This window comes from Oryx dammah, unplaced genomic scaffold, assembly GCF_014754425.2.
Source record: "Oryx dammah isolate SB20612 unplaced genomic scaffold, SCBI_Odam_1.1 HiC_scaffold_26, whole genome shotgun sequence".
NCBI classification, from domain to species: Eukaryota; Metazoa; Chordata; class Mammalia; order Artiodactyla; family Bovidae; genus Oryx; species Oryx dammah.
Window position 1 is genome coordinate 59,788,387 of NW_024070210.1, and position 18,208 is coordinate 59,806,594.

At 37.3% G+C, this 18,208-nt stretch overlaps 1 protein-coding gene across 1 annotated transcript in view; it reads right to left on the reverse strand.

The window, feature by feature from the left end:
• KLHDC1 (kelch domain containing 1) overlaps positions 1-18,208 on the reverse strand; it is a 40,366-nt gene that overhangs the window by 20,666 nt on the left and 1,492 nt on the right. Inside the window, exons 2-6 of the mRNA XM_040226798.1 lie at positions 9,575-9,645; positions 9,008-9,125; positions 8,458-8,576; positions 5,575-5,653; positions 3,893-3,976 (exon numbers count right to left, since the gene is read on the reverse strand). Coding sequence (XP_040082732.1) covers positions 3,893-3,976; positions 5,575-5,653; positions 8,458-8,576; positions 9,008-9,125; positions 9,575-9,645 — 471 coding nt within the window. The remainder of the gene's footprint in view (positions 1-3,892; positions 3,977-5,574; positions 5,654-8,457; positions 8,577-9,007; positions 9,126-9,574; positions 9,646-18,208) is intronic.

An 18,208-nucleotide genomic window follows, 5' to 3' on the forward strand; every position in this document is an offset into this window, starting at 1 on the left:
GATGGACGGAATCTGAGTGAACTCCAGGAGTTGGTGATGGACAGGGAGGCCTGGCGTGCTGCGATTCATGGGGTCGCAAAGAGTCGGACATGACTGAGTGACTGAACTGAACTGATGTGTAAATTGTGCAAACGATGCACAGTGCTTATTAAGTTGTTTGAAATACTCAACGCAGTTCTGTTCTCATAGGGTTAAGAATCCTATGGAGGAAAACTCTTTCAACCTTCCACTTTACGGATGACATACTATGTGAGTGTGTTGTCGATTCAGTCATGTTTGACTCTCTGTGATCCTATGGGCTGTAGCCCACCAGGCTCCTTTGTCCATGAAATTCTCCAGGCAAGAATATTGGAGTGGGTTGCCATGCCCTCCTCCAGGAGATCTTCCTGACCTAGGGATTGAAACCAGGTCTCTGGCATTGCAGGCAGATTCTTTAAGTATTAAAAACCAATGCATCTCCTCCATTGGCAGGTGGGTTCTTTACCACTAGGGTCACCTGGGAAGCCTGTGTCACACTCTGCTGCTATGTCACTTCAGTCGTGTCTGACTCTGTGCGACCCCACAGACAGCAGCCCACCAGGCTCCCCTGTTTCTGGGATTCTCCAGGCAAGAACACTGGAGTGGGCTGCCATTCCCTTCTCCAATGCATGAAAGTGAAAAGTGAAAGTGAAGTCGCTCAGTCATGCCTGACTCTTAGTGACCCCGTGGACTGCAGCCTACCAGGCTCCTCCATCCATGGGGTTCTCTAGGCAAGAGTACTGGAGTGGGCTGCCACTGTCACACTCTATGGCTTATCTAAAAGTACACAGCTCTTTCATGACACAATTAGAATGCAAATCCAATTTCTTCAACTTCAAAACAAGTAACTGTTACACTGTATCAAGTTACATTGCACTTTGATGCAGATATTGAGGAACAATGAATTAAATTAAGGAAGAATCTAGAAAATAAAGAAAACAGATTCTAGCTGCAACCACATCAGAAAAACTTTAGGATAGAATATAAACAATGTAAGAGTTCTTTGTTGGAGTATATTTGTTGGAGAAGACTCTTGAGTGTCTGCTGGACTGCAAGGAGATCCAACCAGTTAATCCTAAAGGAAATCAGTCCTGAATATTCATTGGAAGGACTGATGCTGAAGCTGAAACTCCAATACTTTGGCCACCTCATGCGAAGAATCGACTCATTGGAAAAGACTCTGATGCTGGGAAAGATTGAAGGCAGGAGAAGGGGACGACAGTGGATGAGATGATTGTATGGCATCACCAACTTAATGGACATGAGTTCAGCGAGCTCCGGGAACTGGTGATGGACAGAGAAGTTGGGCGTGGTGCAGTCCATGGGGTCAAAAAGAGTCAGACATAACTGAGCGACTGAACTGAACTGAACTGATCTGAAGAACATATCTGAAGAAATGATCAGAGAGCTCACAGTGAAAATATTGTTAAACATTAATGAAAAGTGTCCCATGCCTGTTAGGCTGTTGGCACAGAAGGATGGGAGGGTTACAAACTACGGTAAGGAGAGACAGTCACAGAAAGACCTGAAGTCCTAAAGAACTCCTTATAAGCTACCTCAGCTCACTGATCCCAAGGAGCACATTCTAAAGCTGTGTGTGCAGTAGCTCCAGATTTTTGCTTATTCTCTAAGAAAGCAAAGTGTTAAGAAGCCTGAAAGAGATCTAGGATGAGTTTTAGTAGATCCAGTGTCAATAAAATTTCTCTCCACTTGCTTACTGATATGAAATTATTTTAAGGGAGACAAGATGCTTTTATTTCATTAACACATAAATCTTAACATTCAAATACTGACTGCAGGAAACGTCCATCAACAAATATGATTGGCTGATAGTTGATGAGTTCTAAAATTAGAATAGAACAGAACACTGGAAATGTGAAAGCCACTGCTAGGAAAAAGAGGATGCTGAGATGGGTCAAGCCTTGTAACATTTTTTATTTTGCATAGAACTTCCCTCACTTCTATTTACAGAAGCTGAACTGCAAGGAATTTTATGCATACATGCGTGCTGTGGTTTATTCATTAAGTTGTGTCCAACTCTTTTGCAACCCCAGGGACTAGAGCCCACCAGGCTCCTTTGTCCATGGGATTTTCCAGGCAAGAATACTGGAGTGGGTTGCCATTTCCTTCTCCAGGGGATCATCCCAAACCAGAGATCAAACTTGTATCTCCTGCTTTGTCAGTGGGTTCTTTACTGCTGAGCTGACAGGGAAGCCCATATGCCTGTTAGTGGACAAAAACTTGGTCTTTCCCTAGGCTATAGCAGCATCACCTAGCAACTGTTCTTCTCATAACATTGCTTGCGTGACTCATAACTGTACTTGTTGACAATCCTCCAATCCTCTCCAATCCTCTCTTCTCTCCTTTAAAATTGCAGAGAATAGAATTTGAACCAAATTTTGGGTTTTGTTCAAAAATTTGAACACAAATTTTGTTCAGTATTTTATTCTGCACAGTTCCAGTGATCTGACCAATCACAATACCTTGCTCCCCTAGGGACAGGTCTCAGACTCAGGCCTGGCCAATCATACCCTTGGCAACAGGGATTGATACAGAGGAGGAACACACCTAAGCAGAGCCAGAGTCCTTTTTCTAGGGTGAAGATACAGACATTGAGAAAATACAGCACCAACAGAAAGAACTGCTGGTATAGGCAGGGCTATATTCCCTCCTAAATGAGCTGGCCAGTCAGCGACAGACAGAATAAGCTAGCACACAGAGAAGCAGGGAGAAGCCAATAGAAAGAAGGAAATATTGTGATGAGGTTGGGTCAATTGCTCCAGTTCCTAAGGCCCTGGTCCCTGTAGCTTTTCCACGGTGTGAGCCACTTCAAAATATACCTCCCAGCTATGCAAGAATTCTTTATGGCTTAAACTAATGTGAATCTGTGTTTGCTCACTAGCACATGAAAGAGTATTAAGATTTCACGAGTTTATGAAACATGGGCTTTTCAAAATCATGAACTTTGCTACAAAAGGACTTTTAAAAAGAGCCTTCATTAAATTAGGGCATTACACAGAGAAACAGTGGAAACACTGTCAGACTTTATTTTGGGGGGCTCCAAAATCACTGCAGATGGTGATTGCAGCCATGAAATTAAAAGATGCATACTCCTTGCAAGAAAAGTTATGACCAACCTAGACAGTATATTCAAAAGCAGAGACATTACTTTGCCGACTAAGGTCCGTCTAGTCAAGGCTATGGTTTTTCCAGTGGTCATGTATGGATGTGAGAGTTGGACTGTGAAGAAAGCTGAGCACCGAAGAACTGATGCTTTTGAACTGTGGTGTTGGAGAAGACTCTTGAGAGTCCCTTGGGCTGCAAGGAGATCCAACCAGTCCATTCTGAAGGAGATCAGCTCTGGGATTTCTTTGGAAGGAATGATGCTAAAGCTGAAACTCCAGTACTTTGGCCACCTCATGCGAGGAGTTAACTCATTGGAAAAGACTCTGATGCTGAGAGGGATTGGGGGCAGGAGAAGAAGGGCACGACTGAGGATGAGATGGCTGGATGGCATCACTGACTCGATGGACGTGCGTCTGAGTGAACTCCGGGAGTTGGTGATGGACAGAGAGGCCTGGCGTGCTGCGATTCATGGGGTCGCAGAGTCGGACATGACTGAGCGACTGAACTGAACTGAACTGAACACTTGTGGGTAAAGAATGATGATGGCACCTCTCTAGAGTTTTCTAGAAAACCTTAACCTGGAGAAAAATATGTGATAAAAAAACAATAATATTGACTGCACTCAAGAGAACCCCTTTGTATATGATTACAAACTCAATTACTAACAGCCAATAACTTAGTAAAAGAAATTCACTTTAAAAGTGTTAACTAATATAAAAACATAAAGGTAACTTTTCACAATACTTACTTTAATTTCGGGTTGAAGCCAACTCTGTGTCTTTGTGTCAAATATGTGAACATCATTATGCCATCCCCAGAATATCTGCTCTTCCTAAAACATAAATTTTTAAAATATTTTAAAAGTTTTTAATGACTTTTAGATTTGTATGATAGTTTCACTGCATATTTACTGGTGAAATAATAGACAATTTTACAGAAATAGAGTCAAGTGTGACCATAGTTATGAACTTAACTTGTACCACCAGTGGCTCACAAATTGCGACCCCTAGGCTATAGCAGCATCGCTTAGCAACTGTTCTTCTCATAGCGTTGCTTTCATGACTCATCACTGTACTTGGTGACAATTCTCCAATCCTCTCAAAGGATTATCTCTTTGAAAATTGCAGAGGATAGAATGATATTTAGATTTGAAAATCTGTTTTCCTAAAGTACATGTGCCAAATTTCTAATCTTTGCTGTTAGAAACTTTAGGGAACAGTGGTTCTTTTTGTAAAAGAATTCTAATCACTTAACTAAGCAGCTTATTCTTATACATTAAATGTATGCTTACTCTCCTTTGTCTTCTAGGAAGACTTGGCAAGGCAAAGATTTAGCAGTTAGACTGTATTTAGTATCTTGTGCATTGCTGAAATCCTCTGCCACTATTCAAGCTTACCTCTGCAACAGGTTTGTGCTATTCCTCAGGACTATATCATTCATTTTCATCAGGACTTGTCAAACAAGTCAAATAAACTAAATAATTTTCCTAGTTCAGAATCTAAGTGAAAAAATCTACCTGTACACCATAAGCTTCAGGACATGATCATTAGCCTAACTATACTAGTTGAGAAAAAAAATGGGAGCTTTCACTGATGAGTAAAAATAATTGGACATAATTAGTGGGAAGTTATACTACTAAAATTTTCAGTAATACTGTAAGTAGCAAAACTTAAATGATACTTCATTTTAAAAACTGAAAAACCATGTACACCACTTTTGTCACTTAAAAACCATTCAATTTTATTAACATATATTAATTTCACATATAGTCTAAGTAAAGCCTATGGAGAAATTTTAAATACTCATATACAAAGAGATATACATGATATGTACATATATCTTTACATTAATTATGTACAATAATAAAATACGCTAGTAGAAGGTAAAAGTGAGGTTACTGTGTATCTTGGTGGGAAGATCAATGGCTTTTAAAGTTATCTTTTAAAAGATTTCATTTTTGTAAGTCATGACTTCTTTCATTAATATAATAGTTTATTCTCTAGCCAGTAGAATAAGTAGAAAAAAGCAGTATCACTACCAACTTACTCACTGTCATACAGAAGCCAGTCTGAGCTATGAATAGTTCTGGCGGACGTACCTAAAAGGAGGTGTATGTCAGCAACAGCCACTGTGGTTACCTATGAACAGAGTTTTTCAAGTTGTGCTAAAGCCACTACTTATCTACTAGAAGCATCTGTAAGTGATTTATGACATCAGAAAAGAAATTACTCTGCCAGTAGCAATGAAGGCTGATACCATTAGGTGAGAAAATCTCTTGCAACTGAACCCAACAAAAGAGAGAAAAGACACTTTTTTTTTCATAGTATCAATTATAGCAAATTAAAATGAGAAGGACTGGGCTCATTATTTCTAAAAATTTTAAGGCGACACGAAATTAGAGGAAAATGTAAACAGTGATTACTCTCTTACCCAAGATGCATCATGAACATCAAAACAATCTTGGAGTTCATTATGTCTCCTACACCCATAGCCACCAAAATATATTAATCTGAAAAACAAAACAAAGGACACACTTTGGGAGTTCTGCTTTCAGCTTGTTCACAGAAAGTTGAAAGATATCATTTCTCTCACAACCTAAACAAGCCATATAAACTACAAAACCATTAATTAAAAAAAAAAATCAAACCGCTATGGGAACAAAGAGACCTAAGTGAACTAATTCCAGAAAGTGATGAGCCTGCAGTGGGAGAGAGAAACCCATTATTGCTTTCATCCTGGATGCAACAGCAGGAGGAGGAAGAACCTGGCACACACAGGGTTTGTAAAAGAAGCCAGCCAAAATTTTAATAGTCACATGTAGGCTAACACAGCAAATTAGAACCTTAGGAGACTCAGTCACCTAGGGAGTTTGAATCTATTCAAAAAGTATTCACATAATCTTCAGAGAGGACTTAGGGTCAGTCACCAAGAGAATGAAGCAGCAGAGAGCAAAGCAACTCTTCTTGAGGCAGTCTGAGCTATCAACTCTAAAGTTTGGGATCAGGACAGGAAATCTGAAGGAAACACCTCAGAGTGCTGCCCGCAAAAGGCCAGGGAGGACATGCAATGCTTAAAGAGATCACTCAAGGTACAGAAAGTATAAAGTGGAATTGGGGGGCAAAGAGAACTCCCTAGCAACCTAAATACCTACCAATTAGGCTATGAAACAAGGAGGGATCTCTCACAGTTCTGAGAAGTAGGAACATGGCTGTGAAGCCCAGCTCAAAATCTCTACACAATCCCTAGTGCTCAAAATGTGGGGCTCTAGCAAAGCAAAGTCTTGATCCTGCATCAGAACATTTGAAGCCAGTGCTAAAACTGAAAGAAACTAAAGCTGCAACAAAGCCTAAGCACAGGCCAACTGCAGGTTAGACTGACTTAAAGTGCATTCCAGCAGTCTGAAAAAGAAAGAAAGGACATGTCCTTTTCTGGAGAGATGCATTGTTTACTACAACTTTACTGTTCTTTCAAACAGAATGTCTGTCATATGATGTAAAATTAGAAGGTTTATGAAAAGGCAAAAAAAAAGTGACCCGGGATCAAGAGAGCAAAGAGTCAATATAGGCTGACTTCAAGGTGGCCCAGATATTGGAATTAGCAGACCTGGCCTTTAAAGTAATTCTAACAGAAATAGTAACAGACCAATTTGTAAAAGGTGGACAAAGTTCAGGAAGAACAAGGTAATTTTGACAGAGACATGGGGATCCCTATTATAGAGGCAGTCAAGTTAAGATGAAGTGATTAGGGTAGGCACTAATTCAATATAACTGGTTTTCTTACAAAAGGGGGAAATTTGGAAGAAGACAAGCAAGTATGGAGAAAATGCTACGTGACTATGAAGGCAAAGATCTGAGTGATGCTTCTACACACCAAAGATTACCAACAAGTCACTATGAGACGATACATTTTTTGACACACCCCATGGCATGCGGGATCTAGTTCCCTGACCAGGATGCACACCTGTGCCCCTTGCAGTGGAAGTGCAGAGTCTTAACCACTGACAACCAGGGACATACATTTCTGTTGTTTAAATCATTCAATTTATAGAACTCTATTACATCAGCCCTAGCAAAATAAACATTTACCACAATTATAAATGTGTTATCCTTTGATCCAGAAATCAATTTGTGAAATTTTATCCAACAAATAGATCTGCAATTATATGTATATAAACACAAAGATATTCATTAAAGCGTAGTTTGTAATGGCATAGGAATTGAAATAATCTAAGTGTTGCTTCATCTATAGGGAAAAAGTTAAACTATAGTATATCCTCATGGGAGATTACTATGCAGCTGTAAAAACAAAACAAAAACAAAAAAACCCAGCTTTCCAACTAGAGATACAGGAAAATGAAAGTTCTCCATGGTGGTGTAGACTAAAAGCAGCAGTAGGTCGCAGAATAGTGTAGAGTACACAGATGTTTGTGTAAAGAGGAGGCAGAAATGATACAGATAAATATATAGAATACTATTATCTCTATATATATTTATACATATGTATACGGGGCTCCCTGGTGGCTCACTCGTTAAAGCGTCTGTCTGGAATGTGGGAGACCTGGGTTCGATCCCTGGGTCAAGGAAGATCCCCTGGAGAAGGCAATGGCAACCCACTCCAGCACTCTTGCCTAGAGAATCCCACGGAGGGAGGAGCCTGGTAGGCTACAGTCCATGGGGTCGCAAAGAGTCGGACACGACTGAGCGACTTCACTTTCACATATGTATACATACATATATACATACATATGTATTTGCTTCTATTTGCTTAAAGTAACAGAGGGCAATTGTTCCCAAATGTGTCTGCACCTTGGAATTACTTGAGGAGCTTAAAAAAATCATACTCCCATTGACTGCAATTTACTTAGTCTAGCGTATCACCTGGGCTTCACAGCATTAAAAAAAAAAATCCCTACCTTATTCCTATAGCAGACAAGTTTGAGAACCACTGCTATAAAAATACAAAGTATGTTGATAAAAGTAGCATCTGTGCATCTGGAGGGGTAGGAACAGGATGGATGGGAGCAACAATGGGAGCCAGACTTTTTAATATAGTTTTGATTTTTGAACTGTGACTATATTAACTATGCAGAAAATTAATACAGTAATTAACTTAAAAAAACAAATAGCTGCTTCCACCATATTTATTCTTATGACCTGGCTCTTATCTAGGATTCAAAACTGCCTTTACCATCAGTGTCAAAACAGTTTGTAATTATATCTTGAAAAAAATTCAGAGTTTCAAGTTTTCCCTGTTTTGGATACAAGCTATAATCCTTACTTGAATGCAGTTAATGAGGTGGTTTTGCTGCATTACCTGTCTTTATATACCCAGCAGGAAAGTTTATCACGTGGTGTGGGTGGTTGCCCTTCAAAGTTGGTGATTTTTTCCCAAACGTAGGTTCCATCTCTTGTTCGCAAATTAACAAAATAAAGCTTTTAAAAGAGGAGAATACTATTAACAGACAGGGCATCAGAAAATTAAATATATGTCACAGGGATAGGTGATCCAAAATTAATATTACTTTTTATTTTTAAAAGGTAAAAATTTTAATTGTGGAGTTAATGAAAATGGGACTATGTTTTAGAAGCAAAAATGGTATATGAAACATACTGAAATGAATCTTTACCCTTCTTGTTCTTGCCCTATGGATATCAACCAAGTAAGCAGTTAATTCTGAAGCAGAAGGATCTGGGATCAGAGAGGAGCAGGTATGCTGCATTTTCACTCTGTCTTTTAAAACCTTATCAGTTAGCTCAAGCTTTTCTACATATGTCTTCTTTGCAAAATACTTGTAAACTTGTGAGATGAAGTGACACATTAAACATTGCATTTTCTGCAATCCTGAATTGAAAAAAAAAATTACTCGATTGCTGTATCCTTTGTCATCATATCCTCCAAAAACGTACAGCTTTCCATTTATGCAAGCACCGCAACTTCCTGACATGGAGGTAGGGAGTTCTCCTTCCATGAGGTGCATTGTCCTGCAGCAAGAATAACGTGGAATTCCATAACTTTCCAGAAAGGCAAATTAAAATTCCTTTTGAACTCCATCAATACTTTTTCAATGAAAATTGTCACTGACAATTACAATTAAGATATCATGGTAGCCAGTACTCTAAAAACTGTAAGAAGATCCATGGTAAAGTTTTCAACCTACTGAGGAAAAAAGTTACAAAATCTTCTCATATCACCAGAATTGGGAAATAGTAGAACAAAACAAAGTCTTCAGAATGGTAAAGGACAACGAATGAAGAGGGGAAGGGATTTGGGGAGAGAAACATCCAGAGGGAATAAAGCACTGAAAGAAAAGGAAAGGGAGACAACATCATATTGTAGTATGTTCTGAGTGTGGTCTCAAATCTCCTGTTGTCTATGACAACAGTTACAACAGATACTAAGATTGGACATTATGCAATGTAAAATTACTTACCACAACCCACTATCAATATCATAGGTCCAAATCTCATCATTAGGCAAATATACTTCATTGTCTTCAATAGACTAAAAACACAGAATACATAAAATTATGTTTATTATTACAAAGTAACAACTAAACGGTTGCTCAGGATGGGAAAACCACAATGAAAACAGTGAAAAAGACAAAAGCAATAAATAGCCTCAAAGATGGTTTTTTCAATAGAAATTAAGATAGATCAAAAGAGAAGGGGAAAAGAGACATTTTCTAAGAGAAAGTAGGCAAACACAAAATAGCAAGTACGTGAGTCTCAGAAAAAGGCCGAGGGCCATTAAACTTTCCAAGGAAGTTCAAGAAAGAGAAAACAGCAGAACAATAACATTAGAGAAGAATACTGACGACAATGAATCCAGAAAGAAAAGGAATATTGAAAAAGAGCAATATATTTGTGGTAAAAGGGAGGAGTTAAGAAAGGAAACTTTTATGAAGTATAATTAAGAGCACGTTATCATATACCTTGATTCACTGGACATGTTTTTTGAGTACCTACTATGTGCAAGGCATAGTGTTAGATGTTGATTAAATATAGGATCTAAGGATCAAGATAAATTTAGCTAGTCAAAATGTCAACTCCAAATATGAATAATCCTGGTGCACGGGGATGATCCAGAGAGATGATATGGGGTGGGAGGGGGGAGGGGGATTCAGGATTGGGAGCTCGTATACACCCGTGGCGGATTCATGTCAATGTATGGCAAAACCAATACGGTATTGTAAAGTAAAATAAAGTAAAAATAAAATTTAAAAAAAGAATAATCTCTAAAGAAGCTGATAACATATACAATACATTCTGATATTTATAATGAAAAGAGAAATAAGAATAAAATAACAATTTTCTTTATGTTAAAGTTAAAAACCTAGGGATTAAAACAAATCCTTACATAAATCTGTCAGGATTACTTAAAAGTTATAAAATAACTCAAAAATAGCTAGTTGCAAAAGATGTTTAAGAATATATAAGAATTAAATATCTAAAAATTTAAGAATTTCTGTATGATGTATAAATTATTAACATGCTAAGTAGAATTAGTTAATTCTCCTTGCTCTATTAGTTAAATTTTTAAAATAGTATCCCGACTACTGGGTCTGTCTCTAACTCCATCCCTCTTTCTGTCTGTATCTCTCCCCCGCCCCTACTCTCATGCATATATACTCAGAGCAAAAAAACATTATAACAATATTTCCCAGGAAACTTCCACTCTGACTGAGGAAACCGTGTCTGACTTATGGACGAGTAAATGATTGTTAAGAAAGGGAGTTAACTGTATGACTCTAAGGTTTAACGGCATCCAGCTCTAGTAGCCACATGAGTACCCCTTTACAACAGAAATAGTATGAAAATGCCTTCGGTCACTTTCCTGCTGAAGTCCCTTCAGCGCTTCCCTGTTGCTCTCAGGATGGTCTAAAATTTTTACGATTCTGTGCTGTGTGGCACCTGCTATCCCTCCAAAGTTCTTCTTGCCTTTAATCATTAAGTTCCAGTCTTCCTTCCGTTCCTAAACCTATGCAAGTTTCCAACTGGACCTTCACCTATGCTCTTCTCTCTTCTTGCAATGCTCTCCCAAAATTTGTTTGGCTAATTACTCTTTCTTTGGGAATCATTTTGTTGCTTCTTTACTCTTCTAGAATAAGGTTAAGAGATTAAGGTCCCTGTTAAATGCTCTCATAAATCCTCTACTTTCCCTTCCAAGCCCTTTGTCTTTATTATATACACACAGCACTACCACTGCCACGATACAAGCTTCATGAGTGCACAGATCATGTTTATTTTGTTGTTCCCAGAATCTCACAGTGACTTGGACATACAAGACAAATAGAATATTTGTGGCTTAAGAGAATGGATACATGAATAATACTTATTAAACTGACTGTATGCTCATCTCATGAATAAAAAGAGAAGTCCGTTTAACTAATCTTTAAAAGCGGTGTTGCAAAAAACCAAATGGAGCACAGAATTGAACAATTTGGCCCTAGTTCCTTATTTTCTCAGTGAATTCACTCCTAAATTATCCCTTTTCTTTTACATCGTCAAATTTTGCTTCTGTGGTAGATCACCCCTATTGATACTCAAACATGCCTTACTATTGCTCATCTGAAAACAGAACTCTTCCACAACTCCTTCTCTTATTTCTCGGCTCCCTTCATAACAAAGGTTCCATACTGAGTTATAGTGGAACTCTCCATTGCTTCAATGCTCATTACAACATCAACCCAGATTAATCAATTCAGGCTCATTCCACTAAAACTGCTTTTGTCAAGGTTACCCTAAAAAAAAAAGAGAGAATTAGTGAACTTATTAATCCAGAAACATAGCCCAGAGAGATGGAATATATAAAAAAGAAGTTAAGAGACATGGAGGAAGAGAGAGAATGAGAGTGAGGAAACTTGACTCAAGAAAAAATGGAAAATATGAATAATCTCATAGTTTTGATTGAATCAGAGATTTAAAATCTCCCCCAACCAAAGTACCAAACCCAGATGGCTCTACAGATGAGTTCTTCCAAACACTCACAGAACAAATAATTAAATCTTTCAAAAAATCTACTCCAGAATATAAAAGAAGGAATACTACCCAAACCACTTTTGAACAAAGATGTAAAACTGCTTTAAAAAGTAATGAGTAAATAGGATCCAGTTGATGTATATAAAAGGTAACATATGATACTAACTTGTACTTAATCCAAGGAATGGAACATTGATTTAATATTACAAATATTACTACTATTTTTTTATAAGTCATCACATTTGGCGAGTAAAGAAGAAAAAACATAATTATCTCAGTACAATGCAAAAATCACTCTTGGAAACTCAGCTTCATAAATTGAAAAAGGACATCTACAAACAAACAAACAAAACCCTAAGCAATCATCAAACTTAATGGTTAATAGTTTAAAACAATCCCTCTGAGATTAGGAGCAAGAAAAAAATAGCTTTCGTTTTACACTGTACTTTAGGTCTACCAGTGTAGTTTTAAAAAAAAGGAATAAAGATTAGGATGAAAGAAACAAAACTGTCATCATGTGTAGATTCCACATAGAAAATAAAGATAATTAACAGATGGATTTTGAGAATGAATGTATGTTTAGAAAGTTTGCCAGAGTAAAAAATATTCAAATTAGTTGTATTTCAAAATACGAGTGATAAGAAATTTACTTTTGAAGAAACTAACAACAAAAAATACAAAGACGCCAAGGGTAAACCCAATAAAAGATATATAAGATATTGATGAAGATACTATAAAACTTTATTTAAAGACATCAAAAAGTCTTGAATAGAGATATACTACATAATTGGACCTGAAGTCTCAATTTCATAACATGTCTATCACTCTCAAATGATCTAAAGATTGAGTACAGTAACATAAAATCTTTTTTTTTCATAAAATCTTAATAGAGTACTTTATTTGACAATCTGATTCTAAAGTTTATACAAATGAGGAAGTACGGTGGAAAGCAAGTTGGCAGTTCTTCTAAAAGTTAAATGTAGAATAACCACATGACCCAGGAATTCCACTGCTATGTATCCAAAAGAATTGAAATTAGGGGCTCAGATACTTGTAATACCAATTTTAACATCAGAACAATTTACAATTCACAAAAGGTGGCAACAACCCAGTGTCCCAACAACAGATGAATGGATAAACAAAATGTGGCATATGCATACAACGTAATCCTATTCTCCATAAAAGGAATAAGTTCTGATACTAACTGCAACACAGGAGAGCCATGAACGTAATATGTTGAATAAAAGAAACCAGACTCACAAACACAAACACTGTTAGGATCTCATTCACATGAAATATCTAGAAAAAGGCAAACGTATAAAGATAGAACGGTTCGGAGCTAGCAGGGACTGGGGTAAAAAGGGAGGGAGGCAGAATTTCTGTTTGGAGTAAGAGTTTTGGAACTAGATAGTGGTGCAGGCTAAGTCGCTTCAGTCAGGCCCAGCTCTGTGAGACCCTATGGACTGTAGCCAGCCAGGCTCCTCTGTCCACGGGATTTTCCAGGCAAGAATACTAGAGTCAGTTGCCATGCCCTCCTCCAGGGAATCTTCCCGACCTAGAGACTGAACCCGTTTCCCTTACATCTCAAGCACTGGCGGGCAGGTTCGTTACCACTAGCACCATCTGGGAAGCAGACAGTGGTTACACTGTACAACACTGAATATAATGCCACCAATTGTACACTAACTTGGGGAAGATGACAAATTAAATGTTTTATACATTTTACTATAATAGAAACAGTAAAGAAAATGTATATGAAACAAAAGTCCCTAAATAACCAAAATATTCCTCAAGAACAAGACAGAGTGTGAGGGGGGCTTTCACCATCCAACATTCAGACTTCTAGTAAAGCTGTTGTAATTTAGACACTGAGGAAGGTTCTGTCACAAGAATAAACAGCAAACTTCACAGAATAAAGAACCTAGAAACAGATGACACAAACATGGAAACTTGATGCCTGACAGAGTTTGCATATTAGTAGGGAAAGAGGGGACTATTTAATATATGACACAAGAATAACTGATTATCCATATTGAAAATATAATAAAACTGGATCCCTACCTTAAACCAACCAACCAAACAAAAAATTCAGATTAAAAAAATTAAATGTGGAAGGCAAAACCAAAAATTGTTTGGAAGACAAAATAGGAGACTTTATGATCTCCATGCTGGGAAAGATTTAAGATGCAGAAAGTACAAAGCATTAATATCATTTATTAAAATCCTCTGTTGAAAAAAATATAATCATCAAGAAAATACAAAAATAAGCTGCAAACTGAGAAAAGTGAAAGTTGCTCAGTCATGTCCAACTCTGTAACCCCATGGACGATACAGTCCATGGAATTCTTCAGGCCAGAATACCGGAGTGGGTAGCCTTTCCCTTCTCTAGGGGATCTTCCCAACCCAGGGATCAAACCCTGGTCTCCCACATTGCAGGTGGATTCTTTACCAACTGAGCTACCAGGGAAGCCTCAAACTGAAAAGACATATTAAACTCATACAACCATATAATTAAAGAATTCCTATAAATCAGTTAAAGAGAACTCAATAGACAAGAGAGCAAAAGACATGAACCAGGGTTTTTACAGAAAACACAAATAGTTCATAAAGCTATGAAAAGACACTCCACTGTATTGTAATCATGGAAAGCAAATAAAAACCACAATGAATATGTCGTCACACTCACTGGATTGGCAAATTTGAAGGCCAGATGGTACCAAATGTTGTCAAGGATGTGGAACAAGGAGGAAGTTGGTGAGGGTGGTATAAATTGATACAAATATTTTGGTAACACTGATGTTTCCAATTTAATTTGGAAGTGTGTGACCAGGCAACCTAGCATTCCATCCCTTGGTGTATGCCCTGCTGCTGCTAAGTCACAGCAGTCGTGTCCGACTCTGTGCGACCCCATAGACGGCAGCCCACCAGGCTCCCCTGTCCCTGGGATTCTCCAGGCAAGAACACTGGAGTGGGTTGCCATTTCCTTCTCCAAGCCATGAAAGTGAAAAGCGAAAGTGAAGTCACTCAGTTGTGTCCGACTCTTAGCGACCCCATGGACTGCAGTCTACCAGACTCCTCCGTCCATGGGATTTTCCAGGCAAGAGTACTGGAGTGGGCTGCCATTGCCTTCTCCTAGAGAATGTATATGCCCCCTTGCATGTATAATAGGAGACATGTTACAAAGAATGCTCAATGCAGCATTGCTTACAATTCCAAAAAGAAAAGAAAAACCTGAAACATTTAAATATACACCAATAGCGGATAGATAAGGAAATTCTTGTGAATTCACACAATAGACTGTTATATAGTACACACACCAAAAGAATAAATCTAGGGGAGATTTTCAAAATATTTAATAACTGCACAGCATAGAAACTGACCAAACAAAATAAACACTAAGCACACACAGTCACAGCCATGCAAGTGCCCACTAGCTGAATACAAATAATGTATGAGTCTAAAACACACAATGTTAACTAAAAGAAAGTCATGAAAGAAAACCCATGCTCTGATTAAAAAAACCAAATAATATATTGTTTAGGGGCAGATGCATGTGATAAAACTATAAACAAAATGGTGATTTATAAGAAATCAAGACAGTGGTACCCTATGAGCATGGGAGGAACAATATAATCAGGGAAGGGTAAACAGGCAGCTTCTAAAGTACTGATTTTAGCTGATTTCTTAATCTGGAAGTACAACATGATAGTTATTTTACATATCCTTTTGTATAAATGTTTCAAATTTTTAAATTAAAGAATAAAATTCTAATAAATGACTATTAGGTAGCTCATGGAATCATCAGGGAAGCTGGAGAACCAGCTTATGTTAAGAGAAGCAAGACCTAAAAACCCAGAGAACCAGTCTGAAGTGCAAACTGCTCCAGTCGCTGGTGAGCAGCCTGTAAAACTGCCTTTTATGCCAGGGACCTTATCTTCCTACAAATTCTATGGGTAGCTAAGAATCCTCTTTAAGTCCTGATTTTTACATCTTTATTCTTAAGTCCAAATCTACCAAACATACATCTAACCAATAGCATCCAGGCTACTTGCCCAGAATCTAGCTGCAAGCGAAGCTGGAAAAAACCTGGTACTCTGGTTCTTTTTTATTGGGCACCTTCTGTGAGCTATGTCTGACTCAGGACACCAAGGACAGAATAGGGAAGAAAATTCCTATCTTTACAGAATATATTTTCTATGAAGGTATGTAGGAGGTACTCAGACAACTAAAATAAATACTCAGACAACTAAAACGAGACTTACTTAGTGGGAGAATATTACAAGAGGAAGGGGATTCAAATTCTGGCCACCTAAAAAGAATTAACATCTCCACATAATATGGATGGTCTGTGTGACCATCTATGAATAAATAATTAAGTTAAAGAAATATTCACTTAAAGCTTTTAATACACATTGCTAACTTTCTCTCCAAAAAAGTTTGCTAGTGCATGAGTAATTCATTTCCCTACGCTCTTCTCAAAAATTTTTTAATATTTGCAAATTGGAAAAGAAAATTTTCATTTGTGTTTCTTTGATTCACAATCTATTTCTTTCCTTTTAAATTTCTGTGCATGTTCATTGCTCATTTTTCAGAGAAATATCAACCTTTATTTTTACAGAACTTTTGTCTATGACATATGTTGCAAGTAACTTTGCCAGTTTGTCATTCACCTCACTTTATGGTGTTTAAAAAGCAGATTTTGATTTTTAAAACTTTGATCTTAACTGCTCTAAGATGATTAAACAATTTTCTTTTTATATTAAAAAACAACTTGCAAACTTTTTCCGTTATAGTTTATTCCCAATTCAGTTTTTCTTTTCCCAACTCAGAATTTTACAAGTCACATATTTTCTTCTGGTATCAAATAGCTTAATTTCTCTATATTTGTCAATCCTAAACTCTACTATCATTTTCCTCCAGTAGTCCCAGGAACATATTGTATAAGCAACTGTTTTTCCAGAATTGAAATGCTGCCTTTTATATACAAAATACTCCTATACACTTGGTTGTTTATGTAATTCCTTCTCCATTCCATCAGGCTATCTTAACTTGTATCACTGATTTGTTTCAGTATTGTATTATGTTTTAAAATCTGGCACTGTAAACCTCCAACTTTCATTCTTTTCAAACATTTTCTAAATTGATTCTTCTTTCCTTTAAGTCCTTTTCCAAAACAGAAACATACAGTTAAACAGATTCATGCAGCTAGTTTGTATAAGGAAAGGTTTAGGGCAAAATGTATTAACATCAATTGTATTATGCAAATAAAACTGTTCATATGATTAAACCTTAAGAGGAAAGTATATCATCTGTAAACATGCTAAAACATTGTGCTTCTCCTCAAAAATTTAGAAAAAACTACTCACAACTTTTAAATGTTCCTAGTTGTAATACTAAAGTTTGTATGAATTTCAGTAGTGTGGAAAATATATGAGAAAACTAGGAACAAGAGAATATTCTGGCACCAACTAGAATTTACTTTTTTCAGCATTGCTGCTCTTACCTCCAGAGGTAGGGCTATTTTCAGATATACTGGATTTTACAAGATGTTCAATAATAGGGTAATAATAATTTAGACAGATAAATGTGGGCCATTCAAGTTTTAGGATATACTTTCGTCAATTTTAACACACATTGTGTTCATGAGGAGGAAAACTGGGTTTGGAACAAACAATCTGGAATCAACTGAATACTATTCTTAACGACTGATTACTGGATTATCTCTAGACTCCAGGGCCTTTTAGCTGTTCAGAAGGATGTGAATAAAACAATTGTTGGAATGATTCTACTTTTTCATCATGATATGCCATGTCTTTTCTGCCTCCCACTCTCTCTTTCCTTCTGCTTATGCCTTAGACATAATATAAGTGCTGACAATCCCTGGATTTAAAAGTAGGCTTGATCCAAATCTCTGTGGTACTTTCCAGGGTGGTTCTTATAGCATTTACTCATTGGATCAGTAGCAGGAAGTATTTCTATTTACTGACTATCACCTGAAAACCTGGAATCTTACCAATTACACAATTTTCAAGATTAAAATGAAATGTAAAAACCCCAGACATTTCAGTTATGGGCCCAACAGAAAT